The sequence below is a fragment of the Amborella trichopoda genome, chromosome 6 (assembly GCF_054954075.1).
Source record: "Amborella trichopoda isolate Santa Cruz 75 chromosome 6, AtrichopodaSantaCruz75HAP2 v2.0, whole genome shotgun sequence".
NCBI lineage: Eukaryota > Viridiplantae > Streptophyta > Magnoliopsida > Amborellales > Amborellaceae > Amborella > Amborella trichopoda.
This window is the reverse complement of record NC_142341.1, coordinates 10,522,787-10,542,892: the sequence shown is the minus strand read 5'-3', so window position 1 is coordinate 10,542,892 and position 20,106 is coordinate 10,522,787. Positions and strand designations below refer to the sequence as shown.

Here is a 20,106-nt window from a genome sequence, read left to right as displayed (position 1 = left end):
CTTGATTTTTTGTTTCTCTCTTTAATACAACAAGACTTTGATGTCTATTGTGTGGGTTCCAAGCGCGAGTGCATACAGCTTAGGAACATTGTTTTACGACCTCTCTGTGCATGTGCGGGGCGCAAAGGCGCTTGATGACGCACTTTGCACTTTGCGCACATTAGGCATCGCTAGCCTGAGCACGTGTTCACTTCACGTGCATGAGGCGCCTCTCGTCCCAGCACGTGTGCGGGTCGGGCTCGTGGCGCCCTATCTTTTTATGAGCCCGACGCGTAGGGGGATCCAACGGTCATTGCTGTTGATGCGTGTGCATGTAATTTCCACAACACCAAATGGGCAGCCTCTTGGTGCTCTATAACAAGAGACTTCCTACCCATACGTGTGAGTTTTTTACAGCACACTTTTGAGCCTCTTAATGCATATTTTCTTTGCAGTTCCTGCAAGCTAACCAGCGGGCTCTCTCTCTCTCTATATAATACAACAAGACTTTGATGTCTATTGTGTGGGTTTCAAGCTCGAGTGCATAGAGCTTAGGAACATTGTTTTAAGACCTCTCTGTTTTCGTGTATCTCGATGACGAATTACCCTTTTTATGCATAACAAATACTCAATCGAAGGGGGGCAACTATCATCGTGAGATAACACTCCTACATGCTCGAAAACAAGTAGAGTTTGATATCCTATTTTTGTAAATTGTATCATTTTTTGCTCGCATTTCACCCAACCAAATCCAACAATTTAAGGCTATATTTCATGGCTGAAAGAAAGGAGACTGCCATGACTTATTTGAAGGTCATGAATCATGACTTTCCTCGACGAGAATGCTTCAACAGGTTGAAGTCAAGAAATGGCAACGCAAAAGTCTGGTAACAAAAGAATTCTTATTTCTATTTTTCGAAACTTTAATACAGGTCAATTCTATTAGATTGTGGAATTTTTTTGGATGGAATTTCCTAGTTGGCTCAATGATTCATAAGTTACCCCTTTATTGGAGAGAGTACCAAAAGAAGATGAAACACAAGAAAGTTGATATTGCTTTGATTCAACTTCAAAGATCAATTTAAATTGGAAAAAGAAAATATCCTTAGGAAAAAGAAAGATGAATATATTAATTTTCACCCCAAGGCAAACTTTGTTGAGCAAAAATCAAGTCCTCCATATAACAAGAAGCCTTTATTTTCTAAAGGTCCATAATGAAAATTGTAAGGACCAAAAGTATAAGGCCAACAAAATGACGTATTTGGTGGCAAATGATACTCTTATGATGGGATGATTAAAATTTGATTTTGTTAATGAAATGAAAAAGTCTTCTGCGTATATTGTTACTTCTTGTAATTTATGGCATGGTAGATTAGGACATGTTAATTAAGTTTATATTAAATCTTTGGTTAAATTAAGATTAATTTCTAATTATGATGAATTAACTAAAAAAATGTGAAGTATGTATACAAGCAAAAATGACTAGAAAACCATTTCCTTCAATTGAAAGCATTAGTGAATTGTTAGGACTTATACATAGTGATGTATGTGATCTACATAATATTCTAATTAGAGGTAGTAAAAGATATTTTATTGCCTTTATTGATGATTTTTCTTTATTTTCTTATGTTTATTTGCTTAAACATAAAGATGAGGGTTTTGAAAAATTTAAAGTTTTCAAAACGGAAGTTAAAAATCAACTTGGTAAGAAAATCAAAATTATTAAAAGTGACAGAGGAAGATAATATTTATCAAATAACTTTAACGAATTTTGTGAAAATAATGACATTATTCATCAAGTAACTGCTCCATATCCCAGCAACAAAATGGACTAGCGAAAAGAAAAAAATAGAACTTTAGTTGATATGGTGAATTCTTCTCTTCTTTGCCTTTGAACTTGTGGGGTGAAGCTTTATTATCTGCATGTTTTATTTCGCATGGAACTCCATATAAAAAGTGTGATAAGACTCCTTATGAGCTTTGGTTTGATAAAAAACCTTCTTCGAAAATTTTCGAAGTATTGGGTTGTCTTACATATGTTAGACTTCCAGATCATAAAAGAAATAAATTGGGGCCTAAAATATCTAAATGCGTTTTTGTGGGATATTCTCATAATAGTAAAGCTTATAGATTTTTGGATCTAAATTCTAACACAATTTTGGAATATAGAGGTGCTGAATTTTTTGAAAATCTCACTTGTAAAAGTGAAGTGAATGAATCAAGTAGCACACAAAATGAAAATAATCATAATGTTGATGAAGAACATGTAGAAAATAATGATGATGAAATAATAGAACCAAGAAGACGTAAAAGAATTAGAGGTGATCCATCTTACAACTTTGGACCTTACTTTTATATTTATCTTATTGAGGCTAATCAAAATAATATTTTGAGTTCACTGCCTATAGTCTCAAATGTGGAGGAAGATCCTACATCTTTAAATGAAGCTTTGACATCTCACGATGTAATTTTCTGGAGAGAAACTATTAATAATGAAATGGATTCCATAATAGCTAATAAAACTTGGAAGTTAGAAGATCTTCCACCAAGTTCTAAACCTATTGGTTGTAAATGGATTTTTAAAAGAAAAATGAATTCTGATGGTTCTATTAATAAATATAAAGCAAGATTAATTACTAAAGTTTGTAAACAAAAAGAAAGCATTGATTATTTTAACACATGCACTAGTAGCAAAAATTACTGCTATTAGATTGCTTCTAGTGATAGCCTCTTTTAATCATCTAGTCATACATCAAATAGATGTAAAAACTACTTTCCTAATGATGATTTAGATGAAGAAATATATGGAACAATCAGAAGGGTTTGTAATGCCAGATCATGAGAATAAAGTTTGTAAATTGATTAAATCTCTTTATAGACTAAAACAAGTATCTAAACAATAACATAAGAAATTTGACAATGTGTTGATGTCAAATGGTTTAAGAGAAATGCGGTTGATAAATGTGTGTAGTAAGAAAATGAATTATTTGTGTCATTATTTGTCTATATGTAGATGACATGCTTATCTTTGGCTCTAATCTAAAAATTATGGAGGAAACTAAAAAGTTTATTGCATCTAACTTTAATATAAAGGACTTTGGAGATGTTGATGTGATACTTGGTATCAAAATAGTGAGAAAAGAAAAAATATTAATCTTGACTGAATCTCATTATATTGAGAAAATGCTAAATAAATTTTAGCATACTGACCCTCATAGATCGTCATATTAAGTTAAAAAAAAATGATATAAGATGTATATCTCAACTTGAATACGACAGGTTAATTTGTAGTTTAATGGATACAATGACTAGTATGAGGCCTGACGTTGCATATGCTGTGGGAAAACTTAGTAGTTATACAAGTTGCCCAAGTATATAATATTGTGGTGCTATATCTCAAGTATTAATGTACTTGAAATGAACTATCAATTATGGCATAAAATATGTGGGTTATCTTGGAGTGTTGGAAGGGTATATTGATACTAATTGGAATAATGAAATCTAAGATTCGCTATCAACATTTGGATGGATATTTACATTAGCGGGTGGTGTAATATCATGGGGGTCAAATAAACAAACGCATATTTCATGCTCTACTATAGAGTCTGAAATTATTGCTTTAGACTCTACTAGCAAAGAGGCTGAATCATTGAAAAATTTATTATATGACATTCCCACATGGCCAAAACCATTACTTGCAATAACAAACTATTATTGCGAGAGCTTATAATGATGTATATAATGAAAAATTTATACACATTACAAGAATGCATAACTCCATTAAAATGTTAATTGGGGATTGAGTGATTAGTATAGAATATGTAAGATCAAAGGAAAATTTGGTTGATCTTTTGACTAAAGGCTTTACAAAGGATGATATTAGTAAGATGTCAAAACGAATGGGGCTAAAGTCCATTGAGTAATCATCTATAGTGGGAACCCAGCTTATTATTTTGGAACTTCAAAATTCTAGGTTCAATATGGTAAAAACAAACTGTATGTATGGTTAATTTGGTCACTAGACGACAAAATATAAGAAACACTCATTCTAAGAAAATCCATACGACGGATAAGTCTAATGATGACCTGTATGTTAGTAGGATGAGCCTGCTCTTAATGTTGCCTATGGACTATATATAAGTCGGGGTGTTTTATATACATGGGCACTCTTGATAAACACACCTATATAAGTGTGGAAGTGAGGTTGCTTCCCATGAGAATGACTCGTCTCTAAAGCACTTATGAAATCAAGATATAAGCACAAGGCCCAAAACGTGCTGGTTGCTAAAAATACACTAGAGTTGAATATGGTTTGTGAGTTATACTACCGGTCTGTTAGATAAGCAACCTGGTTCAAAGCTTTACGCTATCACGGTATTTGATGGACTTTGTAGTCTACACTTTAAATGAATATTCAAATCAGAAGATACTTCATGGTATGCAAATAATATGTTTCCTATATTTTGTTTTGTTATTTTGAAATAGTGGAGGAAATTGTTTGTATTTTTTGATTAGAAAATACTTATTTGTATTTCAAAACAACACTATAGTTTATTCTTTCCTAAATTGCTTTGCCTTTGGTTTTATTGTACTTTTCAAAAATGCCTTTGTTGAGAGAGGAAGGTGTGGGTTTTGAGTCCTACATTAAAGAAAAGAGAGTTTGTTGAGTCATATTTAAGGGCACGCCTTCCCATATAATATATTCTAAGTACAAAAGAGAGAAAGAACATGTGCAGAGCACATGAAGCGTGCGATGTGAGTGTGCAAGGATGTGGGCATAGGTGCAAGGACGCTTGATGGCGTAACGGTCATCTAGATGAGATGGACATCCAACCCTCATCTAGCTGTTAATGAGATGGAGGTTGTATCATGTACATGTAACTCATGTAACTTATAACTGTTGAGGTGCATGTAACCACATGTAACTTGTAGCAGTTGGGTGGTGCATGTAACTTGTAGCTGTTGGGGTGCATGTAACCACATGTAACTTGTAGTAGTTAGATGGTGCATGTAACCACTACAACACTAAATGGACAGCTTCTTGGTGCTCTATAACAAGGGCCCTCCTACCCACACAAGTGACTTTTTTACAACATACTTTTAAGCCTCATAATGTACATTTTCTCTACAATTTCAGCAAGGAAACCAGTGGGCTAACTTTTTCTCTCTCTCTACTCGATTTTTTCTCTCTCTTTAATATAACAAGACTCTGGTGTCTATGGTGTGGGTTCCAAGCTTGGGTGCATAGAGCTTAGGAATATTGTTATAAGACCTCTATGTTTTCCTGTATGCCGAGGACGAATTGTCCATCTTATGCATAATAAATACTTAATTGAAAGGGGGCTAAATGTTATCTTGAGATAGCATTCACGCGTGCCCGAAAACAAAGAGAGTTCGAGATCCTATTTTTGCAAATTGTATCATTTTATGTCCCTATTACACCCAACCAAAATCCAACACATTTGTGACTATGCACATGCATGAAGCATGTAAGGGTTTCAATCTGTGTTGGAAAAGTCAACTCGGGCCGGCTACTTGGCCCATGCCTAGCTGTGTACTCGCCCGGTCCGAGTACTGTAGCACTTGAAAATTATTTAAAAAATAAAAAATAAAAAAAAAAATCCAAAAAATAGAAAAAAAAAATTGAAGTAAAATTTAACAAAACGCAACGAATTGTGGTTAAAAAAGCAATGAAAATTAGATTACAAAAAAATGAGTTTGTGATGGGGTATTTTTGAAATTTTTCAAAAAAGATGGAAAAAATATACAAATTAGTATTCATGGCCAAAATACTTTCTAATCTTTGCCAAAATGATAAAAAACATAAATAATAATGTTACAAATATATTTCTTATTTTTTAAATTATATATATATATATATATATATAGGATAGTGATCTCATGTAATGGTCATATCATAGTATAATGCAACAATCTTCAACAACCATGTTAAGACTAGTTGTTTGATCTAAATTTTGAAATACACAATATTTTCATTCTAATGAATAATCACAAAAAAAGAAAATTTTGAAAACACAACCTAGAAAATATTTGTTTAGCCCAATTAACATAGGCCGTCCATTTTGACCATTTTGATAAGATGTTTAGATCTAGGCTTTAGAAGGAATTTTTCTTTTTCAAATTTTTAGATGGATTTACTAACATTAGATGAACAGTGTTAAAGAAGAAAAAAAATGATTGTGTCTGTAAAGGCTAAGATTTTTAAATTCACCAATTGAATGGTCTAGATTTGTTGTTAAAGGGGGACTCATTTTGACCATATCTAGGATTCAACTCGAAATTTTTATTTTTAAGATTCATTATTAAGATGAAAAGAGTGTGTGTCCAAAATTTTGGATCTTACAAATACCACAAACAACGTTTTTAAGAAGTATGGTTGCATTATACTAAGATACAACCGTTGCATGAAATCACTGCACATATATATATATATATATATATATATATATATATATATATAGGGAAAAGTTTCTATGCTCCGCCTTCTCAAAGTATTTTATTTTTTGTTTTTTTTCATACAAATTATATGAATATGAAATTTGGGACGCGCCATCTTCTCATTGGGGGGCACCTATTAAAAATATTTTTTTGATAAAATATAGTGATCAAAATACCCTTTGAAAATTTTAAAGGTATTTTGGTCATTTTATTTTATTGAAAATATGCTTTTTATATTTTTTGCTAGTGCGAGTTTAATATAGGAATGAACATCCAAATTTTGGTGTCAACATAGTTTATAAAAAAAAAATTAAAAATAAAATAGTGTGATTGAGGCAATCTTAGCCCTCCATTTAGAATGGACGGTCGGATAAGGGGGAGGATAGAACTTCTATGCTATAGAAAAAACATAAAAACTTGCCCATATATATATATATATATATATATATATATATATATATATATATATATATATATATATATATATATATATTATTATTATTATTTTCAAGATCTCCAAGTTGGACGATCAGCTCAAGACAACTTGGGTTTGGCAGGGACCCGAGCCCAAGCAACTCGGTCGACTTTTCAAAAGCTGGTTTCAGGAAATTACATGTAATCCGTAGTGTATTAAACAGAAGTCGAATGGTGAACGGGTTACATCTTGATCTCTTCAGCATTTACCCTTGGTTTCTTGTTTGTAAAGAACCTACTAAAACATTTTTTTTTTTTGTATTTAAATGATAAACATCATTTGTTATACAAGTCAAAATTAGTTTCTTTAAATATGTGTGAGAGAGATAAAAGGCATGCGAGGGAGAATAGAGATGATAGAGGAGAAATTCGGGCTTGGGCTTGGGTTTGGTTAATAGCTGTTGAAGATTGCAGAACTACTGGTTCGATTCCTATAGCTGAAAGCCTGAAATACTAAAAAACAGAAAACAAATATATCTTTCTGCTAAGGAGCATACAAGGTAGAACATGTATAGTGTGCTTCTCTGTGTGTTGTTTCCTTTTTACAATACCTTCATTTTTTTTCTTTAACGTTAGACTCAACCATGTAAAAAATAAGGAAATCTTGAGGGTCAAATTGGGGACATCTGCACAACGGGAGCATCTAACCAATTATACTCTTTGACATAAGCAATAGAAAATGTACATATTAGGAGATCATTTGCCTTTGATATAAGGTTACAATTATTTATAACCATCCGATGTCAAATTTGCAATGGGTGTATCACAAAGTTCAAATATTTAAAATATTGAGCTTAGTCGATGGAATAAATGTAGCCACCCAATTTCAAATCCAATGTTCAAGATTAATTGTGACCTCCCTATGCCAAACATAAATGGTTTCATTGTATATATTATTTTTTGTTTTTGTTTTTGTTTTTGTTTTTCTCATCTGGGATGATCGACCCCATTTATCCGTTTTCCAAAACACTATATCAGACTGTGCACTTGCTCCCTTGGACAAAAAGTGAGGGATTGTTTTAGTTTGAAATTTTTGAGATCTAGTTTAGGCTTAATATGGGATTTTTAGATCTAAAATATTAAGACTCATTTTAAAATGCCTAATGACTTCTTCTTCTCTTCTTTTTTTTTGAAAAAAAAAACACTTTTGAGTTCCTAAATGCTTATATTTATCCATATCCTTTAGTCAATCTCAAGACATTATTTTCATAGTTTAATCAATCTCAAGACATTATTTTTAGAGGTTCGTGTAGAGTGTGTCTTATAGTTTAGAACAATCATGTATATAAAAGGGCTAATTCTGTTGCTGATGACTTGCCCAAGAAAGGGACTTTATCTCGTAATTTAGGCACAATCATGTACATGAAAAGGCTAATTCTATTGCTGATGACTTGACCAAGAAAGGGGTTTTATTAGGAGGACCCCGTTTCTTGACCAAGAAAGGGGTTTTATTGGAAGGACCCGGTTTCTATGCAGGGCAAGCCGTATATGTAGAAATACAAGCCTCTTAATAAATCTATTTATGAGATGGATTTTACGACTCAAATTTTAAGGACATGTAATCTCTAACATAGAGATCATGCATCTATTTATGAGATGGAATATAAGACTCAATTTTTAAGGACATATAATCTTTATCATGAAGATCACGAATATAAATAAATAAATAAATAAATTTTTAAAAATAAAAATAATAATTCTAATAAAAAAACATTTGCAACGTTAGTTTCTATTATTTTTAGATGAAACACCTACTTGGATCCATGATGTTTTGCACGAAACAATTTCCGTAATATTAATTAGCCTTGTGAAAAAAAAGGGGTGTAAATAATAAGAAAGAGCTCTAAGAAACAAACAATCCCATAAGAATCTCCCTCTCAACAACAATAATATAAACGTGACGTGGTGCATGCAGTTATGCAACAAACACCACCCCACTTCAACTTCAAACTTTCCCTCCCATTAGCCCACATTCCACGCCTTCTCTCTCTCTCTCTCTGTACCCATACGCCCCCGCTCTTGGCTCTCTCTGTAGCTATACGGCCCCATTGGCTGAGCAACATGTTTTCGTCTTCGTTTTCGTCTCCCACCAGATGATCGACATGGGCAAGAAGTCGCTCTCAGAAATGGCATCACACACGCATAGCAACAGCACCAAAGATTTGGAGCACAAATACAATTCCCTCTTCAAAGACTGGTCCAATCACCAATCTCGCCATCGCCGCCACCACCGCTGTCCGTCTTCGTTCCTCCTCCCTTCCTCGCAGAAACACCACAACAATGAAAACATCGATGAGAGAGGAACTTGGGGCAAAGAGGAGGAGAGAGAAACTTGGAGGGACGAAGAGAACGATAACGACGAAGAGGATGACGGGGAGGATTGGGAGGTGAGAGAAAATGGAGAGGAAAAAGAGGAGGAGGTTTGGCATGTGAGAACAAACGACATCGCGGTGGAGGAAATCATCAGAGAGAGGAGAGAGGCGGTGGTTTCCGGCAAGTTCAAGGGCCGCCGTCTCCTCCACCTACTCGACAGCGTCGCCGGAGAAAGAGATGAGACCTACGGCTTTGCCAGAAAAGGGGACGAGAACTGCTTGGTGAGTGATCTTCCCAGAAAATTGGATCAAGACTGTATTTTGGTCGGAAAACTTGCCGATATAAGGGATGAGACGTTCACCATTGCGAAAGAAAGGGAAGAGATTGGAGATTTTGCCAGAAAGATGGACGATTTATGCATTGTTTGCTCCTCTGTAATCCATGGAAGCGAGCCTGCTATGGAGGGCAACTTTTCCATTGAAAGGAGAAAAGGTATTAAAAGGATCTCTTTTGATAGCGGAAATAACAGGGAAAATGGTGGAGCCACTTCCATCGAGAGTAGCGGCAGCGGTAAAAGCAGTGGATTAGCCACAAAACAGAGTTGCAGTGACCATAAAAATGGTGGATTGATTGAAAATGAGATAAGAAATAGCGGAGAAATGAGCTGCGCCTCACCATTAGAGAGGAGAAGCGGTGGTGGAATTGGGGGAGCCGCTAATTTTAGTGGAGGAGTTGGCGGCGCCGCTGATTTTGGTGGAGATGGGAGGTGGCTGGTTAGCATGGGGTTTCTGGCGATTGTGATGCTGGTTTTTGCCCTATGTGTGATTTCGTTTACGAGTTTCGATGCGGATGGAGGAGGCCAGGTGGTGCTCCGCCCTACGTGAGTCTTCAGCCGTTGGATTTAGACGCATGGATTCACCGGATGCATCTGAACCGTCAGTTTTGGTTATCTGTGGGGGTAATCATCATCGCACATTGATTTTCTTTTGTTTGCTTTTCCTTTTTTTCTTTGTCATGCAAGACTCCGAGTATAGAGTTTATAGGATGTATAATTGAGAAAGTGCTTTCTAAGCTTTTCCTAGCTTTTATTATTAAGGTATGAGAAAGTGGCGCCCCACCCCATTTATTTAGGTGAAAAGCGCTATACTAATTCATATGGTAAACAAACTTTCCAATCAACTTGGAAAAGCACTTTCTAGGAAAACAAAGGGAAAATTACATATGGACCAGTTTTGGAGCTCATTATTACAGTATGCTCCATATTTTCCCAAATGTTAGGTTGAGGTGCACACCTCAGCGTGCCTTTTTTCTTCTTCCAGTTTTGACCCGTCAGTCTTAAAATTTTCAACATCGGACTGGTGGACATTTTTTTTTTTTTTAAATTCATTTTATTTAAGGACATATTAAAAATATTGAACAACCCCATCTCTCGGTTTATTTCATATTCTAAATATTAGACCTTCCTAAAACTCAGTCCCATTAGTATATTCCACATCAAAGGTATTGCATCACTCGAATCTTTCACTTCGTTTTTTTTAAGTTTCAACCGGTTATATATTTACGATACGGGACCATTTCGAATCAGACCCACCCCCACCCTCTCTCCCATTATTTTTCTTCAATCTCTCTCTCTTCTCTCTACCATGTGCAATTTGCGAAACCTTTGAATCAGACTCACCCTCTGTCCCCATTATTTTTCTTCAATCTCTCTCTCCTCTCTCTCTACCATGTGTAATTTGCGAAGCCGGGGAGAGGAGTTCTAGTTTTAGGCCAAGATCTTTGGAATTCTTTAGTGCTCTGTTTGACAAAACATAATCTGGTTATTTAATTTATTTAAATTTGAATAAAGGCAGTGCCCCATTTTCATATATTTGACTTATATATTATTGTGATATTTGGGGTAAAATTCAAATCTCATGCGATTCTGTTAGGCTCTATCAAACGTGGCTTTAACTATATTTTGTTAAAGAATATCTAAATCTTGCAATATATTGGAATATCTGAATATTATGCGCTTGTCAAACATATCCTAAATAAGGTTTCAAGATTTATAGAAAGGGTTTCGGTGTGAAGCTATATAGACGTCACCTTGATTTGGATTGCAAACAAGGTCCGTCGAATTAAAACCTTGAATCAATCTCAAATAGACATCAACCTTATGCAAATCTTTGGTCGTGCTAGCTGGTCTCCCACCAAAACCAAAAGTAATGATATAGAACAAAGGAATAAGAAAATAAATGACAAATAGAATAATAAAAATGTAGGATCAAAGAAAAGATGATTTATTACTAGAAGCCCAGCCTGTAGGTCTGGAACCCAGTAGTAGAGCCTGAATCAGATAGCTTTTGTATGTTCTCTTTTTTGAACTAAATCTGTCAAAAGAAGGGGCGAAATCCGTCAAAAGAACCTTTAGGAAATCTATTACTTGACAATAGAAACATTTAGGGGCATTTGGATACATGGAAATATATTACTTGACAATAGAAAATATGACATTTACTAATGCGGCTATTATGAGATTGACATGTAATCTATCGTGAAATCCATAATGCGGACATGTAATCTATCATGAATCCATAACGCGGATATGTAATCTATCATGAAATCCATAACGCGGCTATTACGAGGTTGACATGTAATCTATCGTGAAATCCATAACGCAGACATGTAATCTATCATGAATCCATAACGCGGACATGTAATCTATCATGAAATCCATAACGCGCTAGCGGTGAAAAATCTAGTTGGCAAGTAATATTTTAAAATCTTTCTCGTGTCTCTCTTCTATTTGATAAGTAATATTTGAAAATCTTTCGCGTGTGTCTCTCTTCCCTATCCTCTACTTAAAAAACATCTATTTGACAAGTAATCTTTGAAAATCTTTCGCGTGTCTCTCTTCCTTGTTTAAAAAACAAGTGTGAGGACAATTTATCTAAATTGATTTGAACAAATGTGAAGACAATTTTCTATTGCAATCATAATAAAAAATTTCTACATCCCTCTGTACCCAATTTGGGTTGTAGCCCTCATCTCACTCTCATATAAAAACAATTTTTTTTAATTGGGAGGTGAAAGTAGGGGAAAATCTAAATTGATTTGAATAGTGGTAGAATGGACAATTTTCTATTGCAATCTTAATAAAAAAATTTCTACATACCTTTGTCCCCAATTTGGTTGTAGCCGGCCATCAGCTCCAGTATAAAAACAAAAATAATAAAAATAATAATTGATAATCGATGAGAAATTACACAACACATCATAATAAAAAATTTCACACAACATAATCTTCATAAGAGATTAGTAAAAGCTCAATTGAAATAAGATACTTCTTTAGTCTCCTCCAATGCTTCAAAATTTTCTACTGCAATTACCAAACCTTCTAGTTTACTAATCAAACTTCTTCCCATTTTTTAAGTTGTATCATAAAGATTTTGATTTTGGTATAATAAATTTATTGCTCATTTGAAATTATATATAGATAGACATTTGAAAGACTTCTATAAAAAGTAAATAAAAAAAAAGTTTATCATAATAAAATCATGTTATTCCAATCATATTATTCTAATGGCTTATCATGTTGAAACCAAAGTCTAATCATGTTAGCCAAACATAGCCATATTTTTCATATTTGGATGGTAATGCATTTCTCATATTTCTTCAAGACATAACCAAACAGTAGCAAGGTATTTCCTAAGTTACATCTAAATACTACCCAAACAGTGACAATCTATTTACAGGTAATGTATTACACAGTAATGTATTATGCCCGTAATATATTTGACTGACAATATATTTTAGGCATCCAAACGGCCCCTTAGGGCCGCATGTGATATGTGGAGTTTTTTTTAGTGGAAGGGAGTCTACCACAAAATATGGAAGACAACCCTTCCTTCATTTTTTATGAAGGGAGGTCTTCCAAAAATAGACCCATTTTGATGCTAAAAAAATACTTAGAGGAAGGCCGCCCTTCCACTTTGCAGCTTCCGCAATGTAATATCAAACATGCAAGTGGAACGTTCAACTCCCACTTCCAGAAATTCCCACTTATCAAACACACTCTTGGATTTGGGTTATGTGAAAGAGTGTTAAGATCCTATACTCTTAGGCAATGCATTAAGACTTTCTTGAATGTTTATCCAATGTTTCATGACTGAAATGACTTAAAGTTGTAGGAACATGGTTTAGTGTCCTATATTTAGATTAAGGTTTTTGTCTATGGCTCTAAGCTTGTGAGGAAAAATATCCTTGAGGTGATGCTTCAAAATTCAAAAAAATGTCATTGAGGAAGTAAAAAATGACCTAAAAATGCCTTAAGTCGCATTACCAGTAGTGCGATTCAATCTAGACTGTACACTTTGTATTGCTGGGCTATTTGCCATCAATGGCGTTGGTAGTGCCACTAAAGCCTGTCTGTGACGCAAAATCCTCTCAGATCAGATTTCGCATAAATTTCTCCATACATTTCATGAGATTTTATGTCAGTCAATGTATGGCTCTCCACCATTTCAAATATCTTCTTCCTTTTGACATGTAAAACTTGCCAAATTTGGATAACTCTTAGCCTAAAGTAGGATATTCGGAATATTTAAGAAATATTTTATGGTTGGACTATGGTTCAAGTGCGAATTACGGTCTATTGTGTCCCATGATTCACTAGGCTATCCCTGCAAAAATTAAGCTAATCTCAAAAGAGGTTTCTACATCTAGGCCCAAAGTTAGTATGTTTCTTGACTCTCTTACCTCGGCTAGGTTTAGATCTTCAAGAATATATTTTTCATCATGCTTATGTTATACACATTTATTTCCATATTTTTTATCAGGCCCCTGAATGAAAATAATTTCTAAAAATTCTGCATCTCCAAATCACATTTAAGTCTAGATCTATTAATCCATAGGCTTGGACGTACTTAGAATATCCGACAAAAACCCGTAGTGTCGTCTTAAATCCCACTTTAGATATCTTAAAATCATCACATAACAAAGACAACCCCAAAACAATGAGGAATCCCATGTAGGATTTCCTGTATTTTTAAAGCTCATATGTATAATATTTGACTTAGAAACTTGAACTCTAATTAAAATGTTATGTGCAGATGTTATGGCCTCCATCCACAAATTCGTGGGGATATTGGAACTGATGAGAATACCATGAGTCATCTCTTTAAGTGAGTGATTTTCCCTTTTGACTAAACCTTTTTGTCATGGTGTGCATGGCATAGTCACTTGGTAAATGATTCCATCAAATTCACAAAAGCTAGTGGAAGAGAAGAACAATATCCACCAACTTTCTCACTTTTACAAATTTTGATTTTCAAATTCAACTATTTTCAACTTCATTTTGTAATCCTTCCATTTTTCAAAATTTTTCAAATATTTTATCTTTGTTTCTTATTAAGTAAAACATGTGCAAGTATTACTTACCACGATAATTTTGTACATCTATAAATTCACCAACATCATTATAAATTAATTCCAATAACGTATAATTTATTTCTACTTCTTGTGATCTTGGATCATATTCACATACATACACACCACAGAGGGCATTCTTGATGATCTAAAACTTAGGAATTAAGTCTAGGCTACTCATTTCGTATGAAAATTTACATAGTCTAATCTACCATTTCATAAATTGAAATAGTCAATTAGGTAAGAAGAAGATGATATGTCCATTTCATTTATGAGATTTTGTTCAAACATGCAATCACCGACATATTCCCTATCGACGAATACTCTATTATTCGATAAAATAATTTAGCATACCCGATAACAAGCTTAAATAAGCTTATTTGAAAGGTAAAGTCATATCAAGTTCTTTTAGATTATTGGGAGTAACATATGTCTAGAAGGGTAAGGATCTTCTTAGACATAAACTTCACTCCATTCATCCTTTTACTAACTAATTTGATGTGAGGAGGAGTTGCCTATGTAGAGCACATGCCCATTACACCATTTTGTAAGTTTTAAACATGCTTCTATCATTTGACATGGTTGACAAATATAGAGTCTAACCACTAATCGCTCGTGCCCCTAATAAGTTTATCTCAGAGACAATGGTCACATACCTTTAAAAAGTTTATCTTTAGGACAATGGGCACATAATTTCTTCAATCAACTTGTCTTGTAGAACTTTTGAATTTGACTGGGTCTGCAACAACTATAATAAATAACTTGGTTTTTGCCTGTTTTTAATTCCTTTGCCGTTTTTCTCAAATCTTGTTCTATAATTTCTTCTCGCCAATCTTGATACTTGGTTAATCCTTCATATTCTTTATATTATATTATAAACTCTATTCTCAACAATTAATTCACCTGCTCCTCATGGGTCATCTTGGCTTATACTTGAAGATGTTTATGTAATACTTCCGAAATGCCGGTAGTTTACAACAAACATTGTCCCTTGGAAGCCTTGTTCAATTTTATTCTATCCAAGATTATCTTGTTGATAACTAACTGCAGGTCATGCACAACACATGAATGACTTCAGCTTACAAAATAGAAAGAAAAAGTTCTTAACTAAGCTTAGAGTTGACAAAGAAATGAATCGATCAAAATCATTTTGCAATTATTTTAAAGCCATTTTCACATAAAATTCCTTCAACACAACCAAAATGCGAGACAAAGTTTAGATCCTTAATTTTTAGAGCAGTAAGCTCCAAAATCAACTCAAGCTTAATCAAAATGATGAAAATATTATTCCAGTGTGAAAATAGACATTATAATATTCAAACTACTTAAGCTTAAAAAAAGTTTTTTTTTTTTTGGGGGGGGCGGGGGAAGGGGTTGGTGTAAGATTCAAATATTTGAAGGAAAAAGCTTTGAAATCGAAACAAATATGACCATAAAAGTCCATGATCATATTAGATTCAAACAACGGTAATATATTGCTTATTTGAATTAAAAAAAATCAGAGTCTTTATAGCTTAAATGTGCTTAATTAATGCAAAAATTGATACACAGTTTCAAACTTCAAATTTCGATAGATTTTCAATAAAATCAAGTCCAAAATTACCCAAATATGGTGTCATAAAAATCACAAAAATATCATAGAAAATTGAACAACAAGCTCACTAGTCCATGCCTCATTGCAACTAAAACAGAGATCTACCATTTCCGCATCTAAAATTCATGAAGGCATTTTTGTTATAAAATAGAAAGTATTGATTAGTAAAATGATATAAATGATACAACTGAACGTTAAAATGATAATTTAAATACTCTTGATGTGTATTCATATGGGATTAACCTAGTTTTATTTTGGCAGTCAGATTAAAAAGCCCCACAATCCCCTTAGCCGCTCAAGTTAGATCAGGACTCACGACTGTTGAGCTAAGAGCGATTCAGAACCACAGTGTCCCGACGCCACTCCCTATCGCACCGAAGGGGCTCCCAACAACGACAACAAGATGACATGAAGGCTAGAAGCAGAAGTATTTCACAAAAACAGCCCAGATGGAGAGAGAGAGAGAGAGAGAGAGAGAGAGAGAGAGAGAGAGGAGCTCAACATCATTCTCAATGGCGTCGATGCACTTCAGACTTTTGCTAGGCCATGGACAACCCAAACTGATGGCAGCCTATAGAAGTGACCTAATGCTGAGAAATGACATGTGTCAATACGAATTTACACATGTCAGAATGTACTGATGTGTCCATTGTGTCAGTACAGAGGTTGGTTGTCGACCTAGGATTGGTCGAGGAAGTGTCACCTCAACCGCCTGCTTTATGACGAGCAAAAACCACAGTCTAACACAGTCGCCAATCGAAATGTAGCTGGAGGGATTAAAAAACATGACGCATCTCAACCCTTTATGGCAAGAAGCTCAGAAGACGACACATGGGGAATTTTCTCGTGGAGGAGTTTGGAAGGCATCGATGCCATTGCCAGTGGCGCTAAGACTCTGACACTCGCTCACACGTACAACTGTACCCTATCTAGACTGCATGATTAGACCGCATTAAATACAACATTTATTTCAAAGGACTGCACTTAGTGCTAATTAACTGTGAGCTCTGGGCCATTAGCAATGGCGTCGGAAGAAATCCAAATGGCGACAAGAAATGAATGATCATGATTGCACTAAAAAACAATCCAATAGTGGTTTTGAACTTGAGTTGTCTATAAATAGGCCTTTCGACCTTGAATTAAGGGTCGAGATTTTGCGCATTAAACGCGTAAACTCTGACAAATTGAATCTAGCTGAGTTTTGTGTATCAAGTGTGTAAGCTTCATCGGATCAACTTGGACTAAAACCAAACCCTTGAAGATTAGAACTCCTAAAACCCCCAAAACTACATTTTAATTCGAAGGCAATTCGGATAATCAGACATTCCCGGGTCCCCGTCCTCTTATATTCACCGGTCCTGTCTAAAACCCGGAAGATCGGGATTGACCGTGCAATTACTTGTTTTGAATCGGCGCCGACTCTAGGTGTCGGGCGTAGGGGCCTAGCCTAAGGTCCCTCTTCTCTCTCTCTGTCTCTCTCTCTCTCTCTTTGATTTTACCCATGTTATCTTGTTTTCCTCTTTACTTTCACTTAATAAGCATTCATAGACTCTTGAATTCTCTCTCTCTATATCTTTGTCTCTAATTAAGACCCTCCATTAAGGCTTAAATCTCTCTTCTCTCCTCTTCTTCTCTCGCTTTAAATTCCGATCATTTAGGGGCCCATTTATCTCCCATCTTAAATGCTTTTGATGTTATGTAAGAGCATAATTTAGAGCTTTTTTAGTCTAATTTTGATTTTTTTAGTCTATTTGTTTTTTTTTTCATTTTCTTCTATTTCTAAAAGTATATTTTATTATATCCTCCCCTCTTCATTAAGAGCCCCTTTTAAAATCTCCTTTAAACTCTAAGGCCAAGGTCAACAAGAAGCCGGCTATGCCGGCAGCTCCAGTGGGATATGGCCTCATAGTCTGATTCTCGTCCCGAACGTAATTTGACATAACCCTCTCTACTAATTTTTTGATATGTTGTTTACGATGAAAATATTACAGATCTTCTGATGAAGATCTCTCGGATTTTGACACCTTAAACTAATAAAAATGCAATAAAAGAGTGGTAAAGAAAGTGAGACAACTCGAATTTAGATTTGAGGCCAGATCTGTCAGGAAACGAGCAGATCTACTATCAGATCTGTGGCAGAGCTAGCATGATCCAAGACACGAAAATACGATTTTAAAGCAAATAAGCAAATCAAAATGAAATTAAAACAAGAAAAGAAGATTAAAAAAGAAAGAAAGAAATGACACCGAACTAGGCCGGATGGCTCAGAACTCCCGAGCCTTCTGGGACTCCCCCATATCAGAACCAGTCCTCTTTTGTCTCTTTGAGTCGGATGTTCACCAAAAAGTCTCTAGTTGAAGAATGATGGTTATGCCCTAAGGGTAGATCTAGGGGGGTTGTGCCCTACGTCTAGGTTTTTTCAGACTTAGGTTTTCTCTCAGGAGGCTCGAGTTCCTGAAGCAATTTTTAGGGTTTTCTCTAATCTCTTATAACTCTCTCTCTAGTTTTTTTTCTCTCTGATCTCTATCTGTTCTCTTCCTTAGGTTCTGGTCTCTCAGATTTTTGATCTCTATCTGCTCTCCCCTAGGATTTGGTCTCTCTCCCCCTCCAAATGACCACAAAATGAGGGGTTTATAGGGGTCAAAATCTGTTGAGGAAGATATACTCACATAATCAATACATACTTATCCAAAAAAATGGGTTTACTAGGTTAAGTGTGATCCTAAGGGTTAAAGAAACCACGGAATTTACCAGATTTAAAATGTGTGTCTACACATGTTTGCACCCGAAACCAAGGCGCGGAACCGAGTTCCCTACCTGTATTTTCGAGTATAAACATATATCTATTAGTGCTGTGGAATTGATTTTCTTTAGATTAAAATAAAAATAGCCCAAAAAGGGTGAATTTCTTTTGGCTTTGAATTGTTGCCAAATAATGTTATCCCTTTTGAAAAAGCATGAATGGATGAATGACATAGGTCATCACACTTGTGGCTGATGTTGTCACAACTTCTCCGGCAACATCGACACAAGTTAGTCATGCACAAGAAAGCTATGAAATACTGTGGCAATTCTCTAATAATAGGAAAACCAGGGTGTCATTATTCACCCTTGCAAAGATGCAAGCATTGTGCTATGCTGTGATGATAGCTCCCTACTAGTACAATAGAAAATATTGTATGGGTCTTTTGACAATTATATAATTTGTGTTAATACACCCTAGGAATTGCTTTTGCTCGAACATTGGAACATTGATCATCCATTCATTGTGTATCTCACTGGTGCCACAAAGGTTTCGATAGTCTTATTGGTGCATACTGTCTCAACCCCTACTGGTCACGTGTGTGTTAGTCAAGGATGAGGCTCACAAACCTCCCATTGATGCACCACCCAACTTGCATGAGGCCTTACTTGACCCTCCTGCTAACCTTAAGCATCTCCCAATACACCAGCCTGGTGCACCAGTAAGCCCCATGCATGCATAGTGTACAATTATGCAGCCTTGACATAAGGAGTTTACATTCTTTGATTCACAGTTCTTTGGACATACATTTCTTATCGAGAGAATGGTGTAACCCTTGGATCAACTGGCGGATAGTGGTGGATAAGGCAAGTGCGCAACATGGTGGGTAGGTGCATGAGCCTGCACACTACAACTTAGCACAACTTGATTGTGGGCTGATAGTGGGATTAAGGCACCTGGGTTGGGCATGCGTCATGTTCGAAATTCAAATTCAAACGAGCCAAGAGATGCATGATGTGGGCATAGCAACGAGGATGTAGGCCACATGATTAAAGGTGACGGTTATGGTGCAAGGATGTGCTAGCCCATCAAGAGGTCTCACCTCAGGACATGACTAGAGGGCGGCGACATCATA

General features: G+C 35.3%; 1 protein-coding gene and 1 long non-coding RNA gene across 2 annotated transcripts; one reads left to right on the top strand and one right to left on the bottom strand.

Moving 5' to 3' along the window:
* Positions 1-8,752: 8,752 nt before the first annotated feature.
* Positions 8,753-10,031, bottom strand: LOC148781559 (uncharacterized). The gene is made up of 2 exons (XR_016057733.1): positions 9,901-10,031; positions 8,753-9,168 (listed from the first exon to the last, which is right to left on the bottom strand). It is a non-coding gene; the product is annotated as an uncharacterized LOC148781559 (long non-coding RNA).
* LOC110007628 (uncharacterized) lies at positions 9,006-17,387 on the top strand. The gene is made up of 3 exons (XM_020669865.2): positions 9,006-10,183; positions 14,319-14,390; positions 16,490-17,387. The coding sequence occupies exon 1, from the start codon at positions 9,006-9,008 to the stop codon at positions 10,107-10,109; it is 1,104 nt and encodes a 367-aa protein (XP_020525524.1). The 3' UTR covers positions 10,110-10,183; positions 14,319-14,390; positions 16,490-17,387.
* The last annotated feature ends 2,719 nt before the right edge of the window (positions 17,388-20,106 follow it).

Coding starts and splice junctions, on each gene's coding strand:
- LOC110007628 (XM_020669865.2), top strand. CDS start 9,006: ATGATCGACATGGGCAAGAAGTCGCTCTCAGAAATGGCATCACACACG.